Source organism: Porites lutea, chromosome 5 (genome assembly GCF_958299795.1).
Source record: "Porites lutea chromosome 5, jaPorLute2.1, whole genome shotgun sequence".
Taxonomy (NCBI): Eukaryota; Metazoa; Cnidaria; class Anthozoa; order Scleractinia; family Poritidae; genus Porites; species Porites lutea.
The window spans coordinates 32,074,496-32,095,366 of record NC_133205.1 but is presented as its reverse complement, the minus strand read 5'-3'; the positions used below and the strand labels follow the sequence as shown (position 1 = coordinate 32,095,366).

General features: G+C 37.3%; 2 protein-coding genes across 3 annotated transcripts; one reads left to right on the top strand and one right to left on the bottom strand.

The window, feature by feature from the left end:
* The first annotated feature begins 1,136 nt into the window (after positions 1 to 1,136).
* LOC140937545 (folylpolyglutamate synthase, mitochondrial-like) lies at positions 1,137 to 15,032 on the top strand. 2 transcript variants are annotated; one of them, XM_073387106.1, is made up of 17 exons: positions 1,137 to 1,256; positions 1,447 to 1,578; positions 3,123 to 3,176; positions 3,773 to 3,837; positions 4,748 to 4,865; positions 5,552 to 5,629; positions 6,652 to 6,713; positions 7,128 to 7,230; positions 7,930 to 8,007; positions 8,120 to 8,171; positions 8,666 to 8,770; positions 9,257 to 9,388; positions 10,515 to 10,612; positions 11,804 to 11,856; positions 12,593 to 12,668; positions 12,916 to 12,973; positions 13,478 to 15,032. In XM_073387106.1, the coding sequence occupies exons 1-17, from the start codon at positions 1,167 to 1,169 to the stop codon at positions 13,852 to 13,854; spliced, it is 1,731 nt and encodes a 576-aa protein (XP_073243207.1). In that variant the 5' UTR covers positions 1,137 to 1,166; the 3' UTR covers positions 13,855 to 15,032. The 2 variants fall into 2 exon arrangements, with proteins under 2 accessions (XP_073243207.1, XP_073243206.1); XM_073387105.1 differs by having other exon boundaries at positions 12,916 to 12,985; positions 13,478 to 15,028.
* Positions 15,033 to 17,701: 2,669 nt separating this feature from the next.
* LOC140939164 (uncharacterized) lies at positions 17,702 to 20,819 on the bottom strand. Its single transcript, XM_073388720.1, has 3 exons — positions 20,406 to 20,819; positions 19,150 to 19,398; positions 17,702 to 17,998 (listed from the first exon to the last, which is right to left on the bottom strand). The coding sequence occupies exons 1-3, from the start codon at positions 20,701 to 20,703 to the stop codon at positions 17,910 to 17,912; spliced, it is 636 nt and encodes a 211-aa protein (XP_073244821.1). The 5' UTR covers positions 20,704 to 20,819; the 3' UTR covers positions 17,702 to 17,909.
* Between the last annotated feature and the right edge of the window lie 52 nt (positions 20,820 to 20,871).

Sequence of the window (20,871 nt, the reverse complement as noted above, 5' to 3'; positions counted from 1 at the left end):
ATTTTGTTCCTGTATTGAGTAGGAATGAGTCTTGAAGAAGTAAAAGCCCAATAGGTTAAATTGATTGATTCATGTGATTTCTACACTAGAAAGATGGTAACATGTTGAGAAACAAATTGTTTAGATACAGTGGAACCGCTCCATTTGGACATCTATATTCACAGGACACCTACATACAGGGGACTCAAAATTGGTCCCAGAAAAATGTTCACATAATGTTTTTATCTGTTACTTTTATTACTCGGGAAAGGACACTTTCTGTGTACCGAAACCTGGGTTTAACCTCCACCTAGGGGACACCTTAGCAGTCAGAAAGTGACTGACCACAAAGAGCGTTGGTATGTTGGAAGTGTACACCAGTCACAATGACGACAACTTTCACAACATGAACTATCCCCAAATCAGCAGCTTCAAGTTAATTTTGTCTATAACGGTTGTTTTGGACTGTGTTTAGCTGCACGTTTTCTATTTTGAGAAATTCTCAACTTGAATCTGAAACGTCGTTCTAAATGTCTTTGTTGACGGCTGCAGATTCCAAGGTAGAATAAATGAAATTTCTCCAGTTATGGTCGTACTGTTACCCTTGGTAGCTTGAAGAACAATTGAAGGAAAGTAAATAATGAATATATGAAAATCATATATTAGAACTGTGGTAGTGTCGAGTAGTTGTAGGTCTTGTAGACGCAACTTTGTAGTCGCAAATGGAGAGCCTGTAAAGAATTCAGGCTTATACGGGATTTGAACCCTTGACCTCTGGGATGCTGGTGTAGTGCTCTACCAATTGAGTTGACGAGCAAACTGGGATCTTGTCATCTGAAAGGCAGGTACTTTTCTGCTTCGTTTCAGGCTTTCTTTTGCGACTGCATCTACAACTGCGATGATCATTTTTACCTTTAAAGAAGATTCTGTAAGGCAAATTACGTTAGAGATGTCCTGTAGCATTAAAAAAAGTCTTGGAAAGCGAAGTGGGGTTTGGAAAAAATTATTGAGTAACTCGAAAATTTCTTAAAATCCGGATCTCCGAGGATACCTATCGTGGGATTTCGTGGGTTCCACCCTTCCCGGTCCCTTCCCGCGTGTTTTCCTCGCCTATCTAGTGCCAGTCTCCCCTTTCGTTCACGCGCGATTTGCGTAATGGCAATACATGTGCACATGAAGTTGTTTTCATGCTGAAGATTTGGAAATTCACCGTTTCTCGTCGTTTTTCCTCGGCGATTCATAGAACGGCGGAAATCATGCAACAAAGAAGTTACGAGGCAAGTTAAAATGAAGTGTTTTGGAGGGTTATCGAGTCTGTCTCGGTGTACATCTGTACATCGTTCTCGAAAGCAGCTGGGCGAAGCATGCCTGCTTGCCAGGCAGTTCATGAGATTCCTTTGTATTAGAATGCCTAAACTTCTTTCTGTCTTGTTCTTAATTTTACTGTATCTACATTTTTTGTTTCAGGATGCAGTAAAGGCACTGAACACCCTTCAAACTAATGCACAAGATCTGGAGCAAATTCGACGTAGTCGAGGCCGACTTGCTCGCGACAACTTGCCTCAGATGAGAAGTTTTACAGAACGAGCGGGAGTTAAAGTCAGCCCTTTTTATAACTGTTGTTTAGTTGGTTTAATTGAAGTAGCGTAATTTTTTGTGTTGTTTCATGGAAAATCGGCTTGATACTACTTTTTTTTCATCCACGTGATGTTATTTTACGTGCCTCAGGAGCGTAACGCACATGCAGGGGACTTTGATGCAGGCTTTCTGATCCCCCCAAAAATAATTTATAATAATTAATTATTCATTACTGTACTGATCTGATCTGTCAGGGATATAAGAGTGTTGATTTTGAAAAATTTTACGAAACTGATGAGATTTCTTAGTTCAGGCGTGAGGATACGACATGACTGAACATGCTTTGACAAACCTTTTTTTTTGGTAATATTTTGTAGCGTAAAACTACATGTACTACTCATGCAGGGAGCAACCTCAAATCATACTATTCCTCATACACCAAAAGCTGACATAAGCAGTGTTTGATGCAGATAATCAAGAAAATGTATGCATGAATTTGGCAACTATAACGGTTATAATTTCCAGTAATTATCCTCAAATGATTGCTGTAAAACCACAGGTAGCCCAAGCTCAAAATATAAATGAGCATTGGCATTAATTCTTTCGAAATGTAATGATTTGTATAGGAAATAAGGGATTGTTGCTGTAATGTATCAATCAAATGGAATCTTCAGCATCCCCTCAACAGACATACACCAGGCATTTGACTTCTTTTCTTTGCCATCCTGAATTTTTTGCATTCTGATTGGTGGAGGATTGCATCATATTTCGCTTTAATCACCTAGCTCCATTGTAGTTGTATTTGCAGTCGTCGCTTCTCTCCAGTTGGGTGGAGAGAATATAAAAGTGACAACTGTAGCCTGTGTAGCATGGTGGTTTTGTTGAGCCGGGTGCATGAGTGGCGAAGCCACGAAATTCATGTGCGAAGCGCGCAAGAACAAGCGGCAAAGCCACAAGGTTGCTCCCGCCCCAATCTCCTCATGGTTTCTCTTCCCTCGCCCACCTTTATTGCTTAGCGTGCCCAACCAAACCCACCATGCTACGCAGGCTGTGACAACTGGAAATAAGTCTGTGTGTCGCTGAATAATCCCCTTGACTTTGGCTATGTTCACTCTATACCATATAGCTTTTGTGTTGGCACAAAAACTCTACCAGATATGGCTTCTGTTCCTACATAACAATAGTGATTTCAGGATGATTTCTGTAGCAGAGCAAAGGTGCTCCTCTTATACCAGATAAGGTTTTCATGTTGGCATGCATGAAAAGCTATCCGACCATTATAGTGTGAACATATCCTTCGTCTGATAATTCAGCAATGTTACCCTTATCAAAGACAAATAATTGTTAAAAAGTTTGAAAGTTGCACAACAGTGCTAGCACTTATATTTTAAGCTTGGGTGATCTGTGTATATCGTACACAAAAATCTGAAAACTTTCCCAATATAAGCATCGCACATAATCTCTTTTAGCTGTCTCTTTTGTGTACTTGTTGAATTAATTGATGGAAGGACAGGCAATTTGAATGATGAATAGACTGACTAATTAACTGCTATTTTGTTTTACAGATGGAAGATCTGGACAGACTTTCCATCATCCACATTAGTGGTACAAAGGGAAAGGTATTTACTTTTTTAATTGCAGCCATTCACGCATTTTAGAAGACATAGAGCCTATCTCAGAATAAACAATATTTAGTGTTACAAGTAACAGTGCATACAGTCAAAACATAGTGGCATACCGACCATTCTGACAGACAAGGGCTTTTCTCTTGTCCTGGTGGATTTGTTGTAGATAAAATGGCTTTCACTACCTTTAAATGGAAGGATAAGCAAGTAAGTGCACTCACATAAAATGTAAAATGTAGAACAAGAAAAAAATTGTGAATATAGAATGCAGAATTTTCTTACTTTTCTAACTTTTTTCCTTTGCTTTTTACATTTTTTCATGTGTATTAAACGTTGTTTTGTTCGTGTACTTGCCTGTTTTCCAATATAGAGCAATCGGGTTCCCTCAAAGCAAAAAAATCTGCTCTCATGTTAAACCATTTTTTCCTTTGTCTCCTGTGAATAATTAGGGCTCCCCAAACTTTATTACTGTGTTTGTCACCATTCCCTGAAGATTTTCCTCTTGTTAAATTAAAAACTTTTTTCTTTATTCTAACTGGTTTCTGACTGAAAAGGCCAAAGACGGTAGTTTTTTTGCTCTTATTTTGTAGGGCTCAACTTCTGCATTTTGTGAGAGCATGCTCCGTCATAAAGGCTTCAAAACTGGATTTTACAGGTAAGTTGCTATAAAATGTTTTGGTGTTCTAATGCATTTCACCTTAACCCGTTAAGTCCTCAAGTGAGCAACATAAATTTTGTCCAAACAATTTCATTAGATAATCTGGGTCAAAGATTATGAAAATTGATTAATTACTGATCTCCAGAGGGACAATTCTTCAATGATTTCTTATCAAATTCTCTTAAATAATAATTCTTAATGAAACTAGTTGGATAGCTGTCTAGAATGTGGATAGTGGGGCAGAACTGACTTACAGTTTTGCTTTTTGTCTTCCTTTTCCCACTGGTTGACTTTTGTTCAAACAGGTATGTTTTCTGATTATGTGGGGCTGGGTAGGGGGAGGGGGTGAGTACTGCCAAATATGGGCTGTCTTGGCATGTGCTGCTGTGAAGGGTTTGGTTTTCAAGTACAGTCTTAGTCTGGGATAGGATATAGAAGTCGGTGAGTCTTAGTCTAGAATAGCATACATGTTGTATCATTTTCCCATTTTCCAGGAAATTGGTTAGTTGGTTGAAGATTTTAGTTTAGACTAGGAAAACCGGGAATTGACACTCAGCAAATTAGCAAATTTACCCACAACCCAGTTTAATAACTTAATAACTTACAATGAAAGCATCAACCTCAATAGTTTTGAAAGATAGTGACTCTAGGATAGGGACTGGATTTTGGAAGATAGTCTGCAGGTATACTAGGGTAGCAAAATTCAGCTGAACCAGGTGTGGTAATAAGCTAAGGGTTCTGGGGTCCCAGCAGCACATCCCCTCCAAAAAGAACCTCCACCCCAGGGTATGTGGCCTAACTTAAACAGACAAGTTTATCCCTATGATGTCTTACTCCTTCGTAGTGAGCCTACGTTAAGAGGCACTGACCATCTACTGATTTTGTTTTTTGTCTGTGTGTGTTGTAGCTCACCGCATTTGATGGAAGTCAGAGAGAGGATCAGAATAAATGGCAAACCACTTGCCAAAGACAAGTTTGCAAAATACTTTTTTGACTGCTGGGATAATCTTCATAATAATGGTGATGTAAGTGGCCGAAAGCTCTTATCCACCATCCACATAATCATACAAGCCCAGGGTCACACATTTATCCTGTCATTTATTATTGGAGAGGTTCTGTCTTGTGCACTTCTTTGAAATTTAGTTTTGAAAAGTTTACCCTTAATATACAGCGAATCCTTTGTTTTTGGTTCATATAATTTCTTAAAAATTGCGTACTGTTCTGTACATATAATTGCTTGTCAACAGCTTAATCAAAACATAGGTCAGTGTGAAAAATACCATAATGTTTTTAAAACTGCTGTTTGTTTGTTGCACAACCTGCACATGCAATAGCCTGAATTTCCAAAAATACCATTGTAATCTACAATCTGCGGGTTAAGCTTCTTTGAAGGGTAATGAAATTATTTATTTGGGCCTTCTTTCATGTTAAAATGCAATGGAATTCAGAGTAGGTGGGGGAAACCTGCTCTAGAATTAATCAAGGTTGTTCTATGATTTAGGAATCCTTCTAGCTTACTTGTTTTATCGTTTGTAGACAAACTCCTGTGGACAAAGGACACAACTGTTCATGAATTAATTCCTTTATAGACTGCAAAAATAAACTCTGTGAGTCACAGAGCAACATAGTTTTATGTCTGAGCTTATTGGAGATAACATGATACTGGAACTGTTAACTTATCAGGTAATTTTAATTTATACTCATCTTGTAGGATCAAGGGAACTCCACTATGCCTGCATACTTTAGATTCTTGACACTGGTGTCCTTCCATGTCTTCCTCCAAGAGATGGTAAGCTGCTGTTTGATGGTGTCAGTCTGGCTGAGTGGTTAGAGTACAAAGTGCTGGACTTGCAATTTGGAGCCCTGAATTCAAGTCCTGCTCTGACAGCTAGCTAGATTTCATCTCAGTTGTCCTGAGTTTAAATCCTTGGCCAAACTTGGTTTGCCTCTGGCCAGTTAGGATTCTTAACCCTGTTAAATTTGGTTCAGATTATTTGTTTCAGGCATTTGCTTGCCCCACTAGCATTATACTGCTATAAATTCTGCTGAGGGTAATTTATGGAATTATTATTATTTGCTAGAACTAATTTGCTTACATTATATGATGGTTTAATTTTAATATTTGAATGTTAACGTTAATTTTAATTAACTTTCATTGGTGAGTATTTTTATTGAACTCTTTAAGGTGGCTCCATAATTAAGACAAGAGCATTTAGCTGTGACAAATTTTCCGTCATTTTCCGTCGATTTTAACGCGATGGCTGCGAAACTTTCAAAAAACAACAGATATCATCCGGCAATAATACTAGTAATAATACTATTGCTTTGCAGCAATTTTTTTTTACTAGACGCGATTTTCTTTGAACAGTAGGGTCCTTTTGAGTGCTAATTTCTCAAGAAATATTTACCATCAATGAAATCAGAATATTTCGTATTATTGCCAAATGACTTCTGTTGTTCTTTGCAAAGGTTCGCAGCCATCGTGTTAAAAACCAAAAAGTTATGACGGAAAATTTGTCACAGCTGAATGCTCTTGAATTAATTAATGAGCCACCTTAGGGGAAGCGCTATTATATATGCATACTAATTCTCCTGACTGATCTTCATACATTTTCTTAAAGAACAGTTAAGAGAATTTAATAAAAGATCAAAGCATTTCCTTTTAATGGTCATTTTGATGTTGGTTGGTCTTGGGACTAATAAGGTCTCTGTTCTCATTTTTTCTCGAAAGGAGTTCAGTCAGTTATGGCATGATTTAACAGCTTAGCATATAAAAGTTACAACGTCAATATTGTTCTCTTTGCTTAAAAGGTTGATGTTGCCATTGTAGAGGTTGGGATTGGAGGTGCTTATGACTCTACAAATATTATTCGGTAAATGCTATAAATAAATAGTAGCAATTTAATACCCTCCAGTCTGCCTCTCATGATATCCAACAGGGTTAAGAAACCCTGACCTCAAACAAGCTACAATCATTGGATTGTAATATGATTATCCAGTTAGAAATATTACATGCCAAGGGAGTTGTAAAATGTGTTTGTTAAAAGAGGTAAGGTTACGTGTAAGTGTGACTTATTCCTTATGTCAAGGTTATATATGGGGTTTGTTATATCCAAGTTTCACTTTATACGTAAAGCATTTTACACTCTCAATCCCTCGAAAACATAACATTAAAAGCTATTTCTGTTGTCTTCCTTAATAATAAATAAACTTTCCTCCAACAGCATAGCTAGCTCCACAAACCATCTTGTGCCTTAATTGCCTTGTACCAATGTGCTTTCCCACAGGAAGCCTGTGGCATGTGGAGTAACATCACTAGGGATGGACCATGTCAAAATGCTAGGTGGAACATTGGAGAGTATTGCCTGGCAAAAGGCTGGAATATTCAAGGTATTTATACAAAGTAAATGGCCTTAGAATGTTTAAAGATTTAGTGGTAGCCCACACTTAGTAGCAACGAGATGTGTACACATTGATCCCATGCTAGTGATGCATATGTTACAGGTCAGGTTGTAAGCATCCGAGGCAATGTTGCAATGCTGTGTTGGGCTAAAAATCGATGTTGCGAATCGTCCCGTGTAAAATCATCTTAAAAGTGAAGTAGGCTTAAAAAGTTATTCTAGTCTTGTCAGTGTATCATAATGTTCGTCAAAGTAAATTTGTACGTTGGAATTTATTCTTTTATATGTTACAGTTCAAAATTTTATTCTGGTTAAATTGTTTAACATTAAAGATTGATTCTCAATTTCCCCTCATTTGTTTTCTAGCCCTAATTTACGAATAATTAGGGTTAGGAGACAAAGGAAATTGAGAATCAACCTAGGTTAAAAAATTTAACCTGAAATCAAATTTGACCTGTAACACATACACTTATCTCCTAAACTAGCAATACAGAAGGCAATAAGAGCTTGGGCGCAAAGCAAAAGGATAAATATATATAATTAAATATTTTTACTTTTAGCAGAGCATACACTTATTATAGCCTCTGATAGTTGCTTCTTTTGTAAGTAAGTTCTCCATTCTCAGACCCTGGTTGTGTGCTTGCTTCATCTTTGGTTTGTGTATAAATTTGTTAATTTCTCGTTTTAGCCTGGAGTACCAGCATTCACTGTCCCCCAGCCAGATAATGCTATTGCGGTCATAGCTGACAGAGCTAGAGAAATTCAGGTATTTTCATTCACAAACATCTTTACATGTCTAAACACTTCTGATAGCATTTCTTGTTTATACTTTTGTTAAAAGCCTCAGTTATCATTGTGATTTTTTATTTTTTTTGAAGGTCCCACTCCATGTGGTTCCATCATTAGAACATTACCCTGGAGATATGCCTGGTAATTTTTTCAAGCTGTCGTGTTGTGTTTATTATTAGGATAGTGTATATAGCATTACTATGATTATTATCACACTGGCCATTAAAAAATTAATTATAATAAGTGGGCTGGTCATACATTTAGTTATCCCTTTAAGCCCCAATATCCACATACAAATTCTCCAAACTGATCTCCATACATTTCCTTTATGAATGAGTTGAGAGAATTTGACAAAAGATCAAGGCATTTTCCCTTAGGTGATCATTTTATTAATTCTCATAACCTAATCTCTTGACATTGTATGGATATCATTAGGAGAAAATTGACGTTAGTCACTATTGGAACTTAAAGGGTTAAGGAGTTACAGTCAGCCCCCATTAATACAGACACTGACGGGGCCAAAGAAAGTGTCTGTATAAAGCGGGTTGAATTTAAAGAAAATGTAAGGCACCCTCATCAGAGCCTATTCCAAATTCACTTCTTTTTCTTAATTTGTCATTGTACCTTTTATCTAGAACTTGGCCTGGAAGGAGAGCATCAGTACTTGAATGCCTCACTGGCACTTCAACTTTGCACAACATGGTTAAACAGGTCACTTGAGAAAGGCAAAACTATTGAAGGTCTAATTTTCTTTTACTTCTTCAGGGTTGCGTCATTTTTTAACATTATGTTAATTAACAATAATATTATTGGACAAGGCTGAGTAGAATATTGTGATTTGTCTGTGGCGAGCAGATCAATTTTCTGCCAAAGCTGAAGAGAGGCTGCGAGACACTGACAAATCATGATATTTTGCAATTACTGAGTTCAATTGTTTTATCATGTGATCACTTAGTTTGAACATTTCCGGGAAGCGAAGGGAACTGCCATTTTTATGCAAGAGTAATCGCAAGAAGGAGAAAAGCATGGTTTCATTAAATGCAAGAGCAGAATATTATTTACAGCCAAACACAGCTAGTTGGACAACATTGTACTTGAGCAGACTGTTATTTGTAGGCAGTTATTTGCAGGTCACGTGGTGGGCTCTTGGCCAATAGAAAGAAAGAAAAATTTGCATTGTCATAATGATAATATGTAATATTTATTTCTAATGTTTTAAATTGAAGATGTTGGCAAGCAAACAACCACAACCAACTCATCAAGTAGAGAAGAGACTGCAGATGAGCCTTCATCAAAAAAACAAAAACTTGATGTTCCTGTGGCTAAAACATTTAATGTTTCTGATGCTTTGAGGAATGGTAAGGATCAAAACGTTTTACTATCTAAGTAATTTCGAATTTTAAAATGAATATGAAAACATAAATGCTGCAGTGGTTAATCAGAGACATTTTAGGGCCTGCGTAGGAGGCCAAGTTCAAGTCAACTGCCATGTCTTGTACAAATATGTATTAGCTACAGTGTAGCTAGGTATGTTTTCAAAAGGGGCTGTTTAGGTTTCTGCTAGGGCTGTAAATGAACCCCTTCTCTCATTAGAACGTTTACTGCATAGGTATTTCACAGTCATTGACATGTTGTCTTCAATGATATTAAGGTCTTCCAGGTTAGCTCTTCTCTAGCATCACCCTGTGGCTCCTGGCACCTCACTTGGGCTCTTCGGTGACTAGGAGATCTTTATTTTTTCATACAAATCATATGCTGGGCACCCTGTATTTCCCAGGTTTAGAGCTTTAATATTGGGCTGATCCCTTCAATTTTTCTTGGAGCACAGCCTTGTCTTTATTAATGTTTGCACCTTAGAATTTCAAATTTACATATAGCAGCTGCAATAACCTTAACACTAATGGTCCTAATAAAAAAGCAACTTTTTTCAATATTAAAGTGCAACAAAGTTTTCTGTGTTGTTATACTCTTTGTGCATGATTGTGCTGTTTGGGGTAGATCTAGAAGTAGTGATTACCGTATTTATTCGATTAACCGTCCTGTGCGCTTATTAAATTTTTGGACCTTGAGAGTGGGCGCTTATTCGAGGTGGGTGCTTATTCGAGGCTGGGCGCTTATTAAATTTTTCAGCATTTTCAGCAAGTGTAGTATGTTTATTTTGCAACAAAACAATAAATGGTAACAACAAAACTCGAAGATGTAACAAGGCAAGGTTCCTGTAAAATACTTTGAAGAAAACTCTGTCTTCGGGGAAGTCGTGAGTCTGAGTTTTGAGTCTTGAGTTTGAGTGGGAGTGGGAGGGAGGTGGGGTGGGCGCTTATTAACTTTTTCTGCCTTTAGGATGGGTGCTTATTCGAGGTGGGCGCTAATTCGAGGTTGGGCGCTTATTCGAATAAATACGGTACTTTTTAGATTTTTACTGAAAGCAGAATATTTTTGGGTGACACAGTTTAATTTTCTTGTTCCCATCTTTTGATAATCAAGGCTTAAAGAATACAAGATGGTGTGGAAGAAATCAAGTCATTGTAAGACCAAGCGTTACCTTCTATCTGGATGGTGCTCATACACCAAGGAGTATAGAGGTTTGTTTAGGAAATAGAAATGCTGCATTTGCTCACATAATAGTGTTCTGAAACTTTAATTTTTGCTGCTGAATGAACATAGTTATAATATGTTGTGGTTCAAATTTTTCATTGGTTAAAACAAAAGTAATAATAGGAAATTTAAGAATAACAAAGACAGCAACAAGAATGTCAAAATGCAATACTGGTCAGTTTAACTAGAAAAACAACAACTCTGCATGTGCAACACACTGTTTTTGTACATTCCTTTGCCTTCCATTCCTTTGTATAAATGTCTAATTTCATGTTTTTTGGAAAAGGAAACAAGCAACAACAAAATTTTCTCTTTTGAAATTGGATGTGGCTCTTATATTGGGAATTCAACTCCAAAACACAGGAAAAATAACGGATTCCCATTTTTGGATATTTTAGGGTATTTAAAGAATACCCATAAAAATCCCAAATTTGGCAAAGTAAGACAAGTTTTAGGACACCATGCTTCCTTTGTAAATCTAGAGTCAGTTCATTTTCTACTTTGTTTTGTGTCAGTGGCATTACCATAATCTAAGACAACAGATCTAGAGTAAGCATAAAATATACTTCTTTTTTTAATAAACCAGTATTAAAATTTAAATATCAGTGGTGTGCCAAGATGAAAGTAGTTAACCTTGAAACAGTTTCAATAGCACATGCAAGCTTGATCCCTCCTCTCCCCCCCCCCCCCCCCCCCCGAAAAAAAAACCCTTACCCTTGTCCTATTAACACTGTTGGTAAAGATGGCAGTCAAAGTGTTACTTGCAATGGCCAACTTCAACTTTCAACTTTATTTAAATTTGAAAATATAGCAAAAGATACATTGGGACTTGCAGTTAGCAAGGCTATTTGAGGCAGGCCAGGCTACATAATTTACAGACAAACTAGACAAATACAAAGAAATTAGGCGTTATGTAAGTATATATATTATACATTAAATAGATACGTTCTACTTAAATGCAAGGACAATAATTAAAGTGAAATTTTAAAAATAAAATAAAATGAAAATAAAGGACAAGAGAATTACTTTTTCATTTTCACGATGGCCAAATTAAAGTCTGTGCCTCATAGAATACAACTTAAACATTATGCTGAGCAGTCACCGTTCTAAAGAGAAGAAATGTTGTACATATATGCTCTAAGTTTTTGTTCTTTGAAACTTATTAATATTTTTGCCAGGCTTGTGTGAAATGGTTTAAAAAGAGAGCAGATGAAGAGAAGGAGAAAGAAAGGTGATCTTTAAATGTTTTATTGTAAAATAATTTTATACATAAATGTGGTTTTGTCAACTGGAGTTGGCAAGATAGATTGGCCACCTATAGGGAGACAGAGAAGCTGATGTTTTGAGAACTATTCCTTTGTCAGAGTGAATAGGCATCTTTTTGGCTCATTTGATCATTCTGCCCTGTCCTTGTTACAAATAACTGACGTCAGCCACTGACATAAACACTACCACCTGTATGAAAGGAAGGTGTTGGCAGCCCCACCCATCTTAGACCTCCATACTCTCCCCTTGGAGAGTTTCTTGATTTGAACCCCCTACCCCTCTAAAAATTGCATTTTTAGCCTTATACTTTCTTTTGCAAATTTTGGCCTTTTAATACCACCCATTCCCACGACCTCCCCCCTCAGAATTTCCAGTGACACTCCACGGCCTGGGTAAGGATATTTTCTGGAACCACACAATACTATGGTGTCTCACAATGCTTTGTATGACAGTATTTTTCAGTGTTTCGACTTTTAAGGATCAATTCTGATTTCCCTGTTTTATTTTACATAAAGCCACAACGCTGGTAAATGTATCATGTTTCATAGTCACTGGACATCTTTTTAGTATACTTTTTCTGTACTATCAACTGAAAAGCGTCAAACTGTTGATCAATGAAAACCGAAAGGGCTCACAAATCATTATGAATGACCATAAAGAAAACATTTTGATATCTGTTTCATAATTTTTCTTATTTTCAGTGGGAGTGTCATACGTGTCTTGCTTTTTAACCTGACTGGTGGTCGGGATCCTAACAGCCTTCTTAAACCAATTATGGTGTGTAAAGAAAAGTAACTATGTAGATAAAAAATTATTGACAAAAACAAAGATAATGAATCTGTTATATGTTGTGTTTTCTGCAAACTTCTTTCAGGGTCTTTGTATTGTTTTGTTTTATACTTTTGACACACAGGAAATAGTATTTTCTAATAGATTAGTGGATTGTGCTCAGCTGTGCTTATTTTAATTTAGTCTTTGTCAGTGCCTCAGTGGTTCTTGTCATGTCATTTAAATTTTATTGCAGGAATGCAACTTCGATCATGCAATGTTCTCACCTAATGCAGCAAATGTGGATCCTACAGGTAACGATGCAGGTATGCTGCGTGTGTTGAAAGTAAGCTGTTCTCTTCAAATACCATAAAATTCCGAAAATAAGCCTCTCCATGTATAAGCCCCTCCAAATATAAGCCCCCCAAAATCATAACGCAAAAAACCCTCCGTTAAATCGCCCATCCTAATATAACCCCCGCGGGGGGCTTGTAATTGGAATTTGCTCTCGAATACAAGAAAGTAAAACAAAGCAAAAAATGATAAATCTCCTTCCCACTACAAGCTATTTCAATCCATTTGGAAATGCAAATTTCCCTCCGTACATAAGACCCTCCAAATATAAGCTCCTCAAAAACGACTTAGTTTCGGAATTTTATGTTATATCTTTTATTGTCAAGTTTGTGAGCACTTACCACTTATATGGAAAATCCAGTACTTCCTGTGAAAATTCAAATTGTTGGTCCATGATAGGAAAGTCTGTTGTCAAGGTAGAAATGGCCTACCATTTTTTTACCATTATTTTTTTTTCTCCCCAGATTTGACGAATTTTACAGTAACTCAAGACAGCCAGCTGCGTTGGTGTGTTGAAAATCAACGGGTGTGGATGGCTTTGAGAGGTGCAGGTTTCCAACCTCATGCTGACCCATTACAGGACTCTTTTGACACTGATCATGTGATAAAAAATGGCCATGATGATGGGCTGTATTCCACAATTTTTCCCTGTGTATCTCAAGCCGTTAGATGGCTCTTGTCTGGAAGGGATCCTCATATTGCACCATTGTCTCCTGGTGGTTTTGCATTACCTGATTTCATATCAAAAGCCACAAGACTTCAAGTCCTGATAACTGGTAGTATACATCTTGTAGGAACAGCCATGAAAGTACTGGGACCTGAAATTGTTGGAGAAGTGTAGACTAGAACATAAATGTGATATAACACAAGACAATGGTATATGCTCTATGTACTGTACAGCCCAGGGAAATGTACTCAGTGTTCCATGCTCCGCGGGGCATGTCCATCCTTGAAGTGGACCCTCTTCTCCTAGGTGGCTGCTGGGTCATTTATTCAGAGCTGGCCTCTGAAAGAATTAAGCTGTTAAACCTCATCGTCATCATAACCTCCCTCTTCAATGCCATTTCTGTCATTGTCATCTCCTGATCACCATAGCAAAGTACCGTTGACCAGTCTTTATAGCCACATTGCATCACATTCTTGCAGTTGCTTGCAATCATGTCACTGAGCTGATTGTCAGCTTTGCTGTGATGATGAAGCCTAACAAGACTGAAACTTCAGTTCGCAGCTGCTTACACTATATGTGATATAGGAAGTGGGTGGACGAATGGGGATCCAAACTTCCCACCTCCAGTACCATTCATTCCCAGTGCCTGTCCCCTTTTTCTTGGCTTCCTCCCTTTAGTCTTTTTCAACAGTGTTGCATAGAGTCCCTCTATTTCTCCCACTTCGACCATTTTAGAACTCCCGTCTCCTGCCCCCCATTCTTCTAGGCCTCCACCCCTCTGTCTTCTCCCATTAAGAAGTGGTGATAATCTAGACTAATGTCACCTTGGAATCCATGTCAGTAGCTATAAGATGACGTGCTTGTAAGATTGTTGTGATGCTCACTCCCTTCATTTTCATGCTTAACATATGCTTCATTCATTTATTAGTAATATTTAATAATTATTTTACAAATCATTTATGTTGGATAAGTGTTGAAAGCGAGAGCAGTAGAGCATATTCACTGATAATGTACATAAATAGGTATGAAGAAACACTTTTCGCTTTTGTCTTATACTGTAATTTATTATTTTATTTTCCAGAAATTAATTACCAGAAAGTAAGAAAAAAATCCATGCAAATATTGTATTATAATAAAATAAGTGGTTATAATATTGTATTTTTTTTAATAATCCTCTGAGAGTCAAGTTATAATATCCACTGAATACAAACATTAACAGGTCTATTTACTCAAGTACACATCCATAGTCTTATTCTGAAGTAAAATATTCATATTGTGTAATATTTTTTCCCAAAAAATTCCAGTTCTTTTCAAATTCCATTATTAGTTTTCTTACATTTGCCGTAATTTGTTGGGCCTTGAAAACCCCTCCTATGTGGAAAGTATGAATTAGAATTTAAAAGACTAAACATTGGTGACGGGAAAGGACTGAAATGTTATAAAAGTAAACTTTATGATACAAAGAGTTTTAAAATGTTTTTCTTGTTTTGGGTACTTGTGAAAATTTATTTTGAGAACAAGGCAATTATCAAAAGGTGAGTTAGTGGTCTTGATTGACTATGGAAATAAAGAAATGGTAAAGTTATAGTTACCTGTAAACAGTCAAGACATTAATAATTCTGTTATCCTCTGCTCATCCAGTGCACTGCAAAACTAAAATCAAGGGCAAATTGTTAAGACATAAATGGAGTAAATTTCGGGAAACTCTGGCAAAAGTTGGGCAGGCTTGTTTGTTGTTCCATAATAGGCAACTTGACCAGTGTACAACATCGCTCAGGGGAAGTGCATGAGAGAAAGCTTGCTGAGTCTTTTTTTAAAACAACCTTTAGTAGTTGTTGTAAAAATAAGTGCCAGAAACACGTGAGAAATGTTGACAAATGAAGCATAAATTATGAGGATATTATTTACATATCTTATGCATGTAATGATAATTATCACTTCTTGAAACACTGGTAGCGTAGTGAAGGTGTAACATGTATATGGTTTAGAGACTGAGCCTGAAGTAAACATGACCGCTGTGTATTGGCCAGGTTAGTTCTAATTTGTCGAGGTCCATGAAAAACAAGAAAGAATGAGGCAAGTGTTCAGCAATCTTGACCAAACAACATTGGGCAATAAAGAACCTATCACATGGCCAAAAGAAAAGAACCCTGGGTGCCAGAGTTGTTATCTGATAACAAAAGTCATTGGGAGCAATAAAAAGCACCGGTCTGTGCCAGAGGTTTTTTCTCGCAGCTCTGGCCAAAGATGTGTTGGCCAACACCAAAAATTCTTGCTGCATGCAAGAAAAACCTCTGGTACCCTGGGCAAAAGAAAAGCTTTTCTTGTGTGAACAAAGCGGGTATCCTGTGCCGGCTCAGTTAGCCTATCAGATCACAGGATTCACTTCATCTTGCTTCACTCGCAAAGCCAAGCATAATTATAATAAACTTTGTATGGACTTGAACTAGAACAATAACAAATTAAACTTGCAGTAAATTTGGTATCGATGGAATGTAAAAAGAATGTAAATTTAATACACCATCATGCTTTAGTGGAATTGTTATGCCGTGGAATCATAAATATATTAAAAGAAAGTGTAAGAATGGCCTACGAAGAGTGATTGTTTTTCTCAAACCCAAGAATGCAGTTAAGGATGTCTGTTATATACACGTGTTCAATTTATAGGAACAATGCAAAGAATTCGCTCCAAAATAGCTCAGTTTCGAATTATCAAAATTCACTCTTGGCTCTGAGGTTGAGCTAGAGAAATTAAACAAAATTTGAAGTATTTTAAACTGAATCTCATTTTTTTTTATTTTCTTTTGTTTCATTCCTCTCAACGTTGTAGCCAAGTGTGAATTTTAATAATTCCAAACTGGCCCATTTCATCCTGTGAATAGTTAATTTTGTACCCAGATCTCACTCTGTCTTATGCTGAAGTGGGAGATCTGGGTACGAGATTAGTGAATAGTATTCTAATGAGAAGTAACACACTAGGGAGCTGAATATTATCCTGGGTTCAGGGTAACATTTTAGGTTGGACCTGATCAGGCGTATTTTTTGTGATATGGCTTCACTTGGTTCATAGGCAGCATTTGGCAAAAGAATTTTCATGCCTCCTGAAACTTTTGCCTTATTATGGTCCAACGTGTCATTTTCACTCAAACATTTCAATACCCTAAATTTCAAATTTGATCGTTAGTGAGCTTGAACAAAGAGAACGCTGACATCCCGGACGTCATGAATAGCAACCCGAAATTTGATGTCTCGCTTGATGGAACACTTTTGTCTCAGACAATGAATGTGAATGCCCTTGTCTTGAATCCCGCTGTACGAATTTGTCGAGTCGGAGCACTGAAAGAGTGAAAATATCAACTTCCGGTTGCCATTTTTGACATCCAGGACGTCAACATTTTCTTTGGCTAAGGTCTCTACTATGTTACATGATCCCCGAGCCCCAACAGCAAAATACCATAGAATTCCGAAAATAAGCCCCGGGGCTTATATTTTTCAAAGGGCATTTTTGAGGGGCTTATATTTGGAGGGGCTTATCTAGGGAGGAAAATTTGTGTTTCAAAATCGATTGGGCTAACCTTATAGTTAGAAGTAAATTTACCATTTTTGCTTTGTTTTAATTTGTATTTGAGGGCAATTTTCCAAGTACAAGGCCCCGGAGGTTTATATTTGGAGGGGCGATTTAACGGAGGGTCGTTTGCATTACGAGTTTGGGGGACTTATATTTGGAGGGGCTTATACATGGAGGGGCTTATTTTCGGAATTTTATGGTAGCTCCTAGGCTGTAATCACGTGCTAAAAAGAAGACGACCAGTAAAAGCAACAGCGGAAATTGCAAGTATTTTATTCCAACATTGCTCTGCTAATTAACTATAGCAAGTGTTACCATTAATTTGTTGAAAGCCTAGAGAAGCATAATTGAAGTTTGACTTGCCAGCAAGCATGCATTATAATAATTCATACATTGTATAATACATACCAGATGCAGTTTTAATGGCCCTGCCACACTTTGTAATATATATAATTTCAAAAAAATTGCAATCAGGCATTGGCTGAATCTTTTCATAATGTACAACACAACTACACCAAGCTTGCTCCTTATGATTTTGAAAGCATGGAAAACAGAATACGTAGAACAAAAGAACAACATTCTAATAACCATCCATTAGCAATAATATTATCATATTTTAGTGCAATGAGCAGCAGATTACATGTGCTAGTCAAACGTTAGGTTAGTTTTTTTGTGCAGCCAGTAATATGAGTGCTTGAGCTGCTGTTTCCTGGTCATTCCACAGCTTGATGCAAGCAGTGACTGGAGCACCTGACAGAATAAATGACAAAACTGAAGTAAAGAACTCAGTTGGAGATAATAATTTTAAGGTTTTGGGGTGTTGTGGCACTGTTGCCGGGTGATGTGCACCTATTTGAAAGACTGTTTGTGATTGGCTGGGAAAGCAATAGGGATTGTGACATAATAATGCCCCTATCCCTGAAAACAATGGAAGTGCAGATTAAAGGGGACCAATGAAATAAGAGGTTTAGAACGATGCAGGTCATCTGTTGCCAAATTGTTAGTCCCTTATAGAGAGGAGAAATGTGATGTCATGTTGCCATGGTAGCAAAATCTTTGGATGACAACAATAGGGAACTTAAGCAATGATGTTGGCAAGGGCAAAGAGAATGGCAAGTAGAAAAAGCAATGAGTTAAGATTAGCAAAACAACAACTTTACATGTACATCACGCTTTGTTGAACATTTCTTAGGCGACATGAAACTTCCTAATTTTTATGTAGCCTGTTCCAGGCTCCCAGATAGTTGGGCCAGCTGAATTGAAAAAGCGAGAACACGCCAACTTTTCGCGTGCCTTTTACTTTTGCTTCTTCCCCACTATCTGAGAGCCTGGAACAGGTTAAATTTCATGTACTTACTTTATGGAGTTGGTGAACACAACACAAAAATTTTCTTTTCCTTTTTGTAAACTTATATACTGTCCTTTTGACAACTGCAGAGATTTTGCCAACATTTGACAAATTAAATGAAACTGAATAAAATCGATGAAGTTTGAAACGATGCAAATTCACTTTTTAAGTGACGTTTCCGGTTTGTCGACATTCAGAAATTTTGCTATCATGGCAACCTGACGTAACGACTTCCCCTCTCTATTGGTTTTTGTACCAGTCATGTGCTCAGTTTTAATTTGACCAGTACCACTCTACAAACTCCACAATCCATAAAGAATTAGAACACTTTCTCTGTCCATCTGGATAGTGTTTCATGGCTAAATATGTTTGATTTGAATTGAATTTAAATGAACACTGGCTTCAAAAGCAGGTATTTCTAAATAGAGGTTTTTTATGTAGTTGTAACAATCAGATAGGAAAAAATCAAACTACTTTTTGCTCATTTAGAAGAGAAAATACTGCTAATGCTAGCATACGTAATCATTGACCAACGCCGGCCTTGTTGTCATACCTGATGAATAAACGCTATTGGTTGGAATTGCCCCTGGATATGGCACATTAAACTTGCCTCCATTCTGCAACAGATCAACCAAAGTTTCCAATGTTGACAGCAGGTCGAAGTCACGCGCTTCCAGCAGTGTATGTAGGAATATTTGAGAAAAATCTGGAAAGAGCCTTTTCAGAAGCCATGAGCATCTTGCTACCCTGGTGGGGTCAGGTGGGCTGTCAAAGGGACGTTTTCTTGACGGTCCAGGGAATGCTGAGAAATTCATATTTTTAACTTTAAAATGAAGCCTTTTCATACGTACTGTTAAGCACTATCATACCCTTTGTGGATCTATAAATTATTGCGTTTTTTATGGTCTGCGATCTGCTCAGAAAATTTTAAGTCAAGTAAAAAGTAAATCCACGATCGCAAACTGGCACGCGGTTTCACAGACATTCACGAGAAATGTTAATTTTGTAGCATGAATCAAACCCTGAATTAGAACAATCGACCAGATGTTTCTCCCGTCGCAGGATAACACCTTTATTTTGTTTTGGAATATAATACCTTCGTCTGTTTCTTTCAAACACAAGAATCTTAAGGGTGGTTGCTAATTAGACTCGCAAAATAAGTTCGCAGTGAAAAAATCCGAACTAGACTGATCACAAAAATGTTGAGTTCCCGAAAAAATAAAGTACCACCAAAAATGCTAGAAATGACGTTACCTTTGAGTCCAATTGATAAATAGATTTAAATGAATATGAGGTTTTAAATTAATCCACCAACTGAAACATCAAATTCCTTACTTCTTTGCATTGTTTTCTTCTTTTAAGACCAATATGTTACCAGACTTTTAGGTTTAACTGATTATGTCTCTGTAATGGCTGGAAGTATCATGATGGGTAGTTCTTTTCGCCCGAGTTTAATGTTGTGCAACGCGCATTTTTAGCAGAATTTCAACATCTTAATATGATCAATGTAAACATATAACTCGTGACGTAAAAATTCTTTCCTTCCCTCCCGTACCTTTATCATTTTCACCGTGGACCAGTGGACAATTTAAAAAAAAAAGAAAGAAAGAAGCCATTCGCTGTTTCTGTCTAATGAGAGCTTGCCATACCAAGGGTTTTGTCTATCCCGATAGCTTTATAAAGTTCGAGATCAATCGGATAATGATTAACCCTATTAATTGATGAAAAGGCAAATGTTTCACTGCTTTTTATTTAACATTTTTCTTGAAAGGTTCTGCCCTCAAGTTATAAGCTCATAAAATTCCTCACCTGTTGAAGTTGAACGAGCGCGATGTTGATCAGTTGTGGGCCTGTTTTCCACTTCACAATATTCGACTTTAGAACTGTCCATCAATGAACAGTCATCCATCTTTCGTCTTATAGCAACTTGTGCAGCCATGATTTTTCTCCTTGCGCAGATCAAAATACACTTTTGACACTCACAATCTTTCCATTTGCAAAATCTTTTATGCCCCTTCAAAGCGGTACGGAATCCATGATGTTTGCATCGAGCACAAAGCGGTGTCTTCTTGGGCAAAACGACTGGCGATCCCTGTTTGTGGGACATGATTTGAAATATTCTGGTGATCTAATGTTTGCTAAAGCACGTTACGTCTCGAAACTTTCAAAACTGTCATCAATCGGAACGAAAATATGTTCAGTGAGCATGCCGATCTGTTACACTTTCGCCCTCCTTCATTCATGAAAACATGTACCGCGCGCGAAATTACGCAAT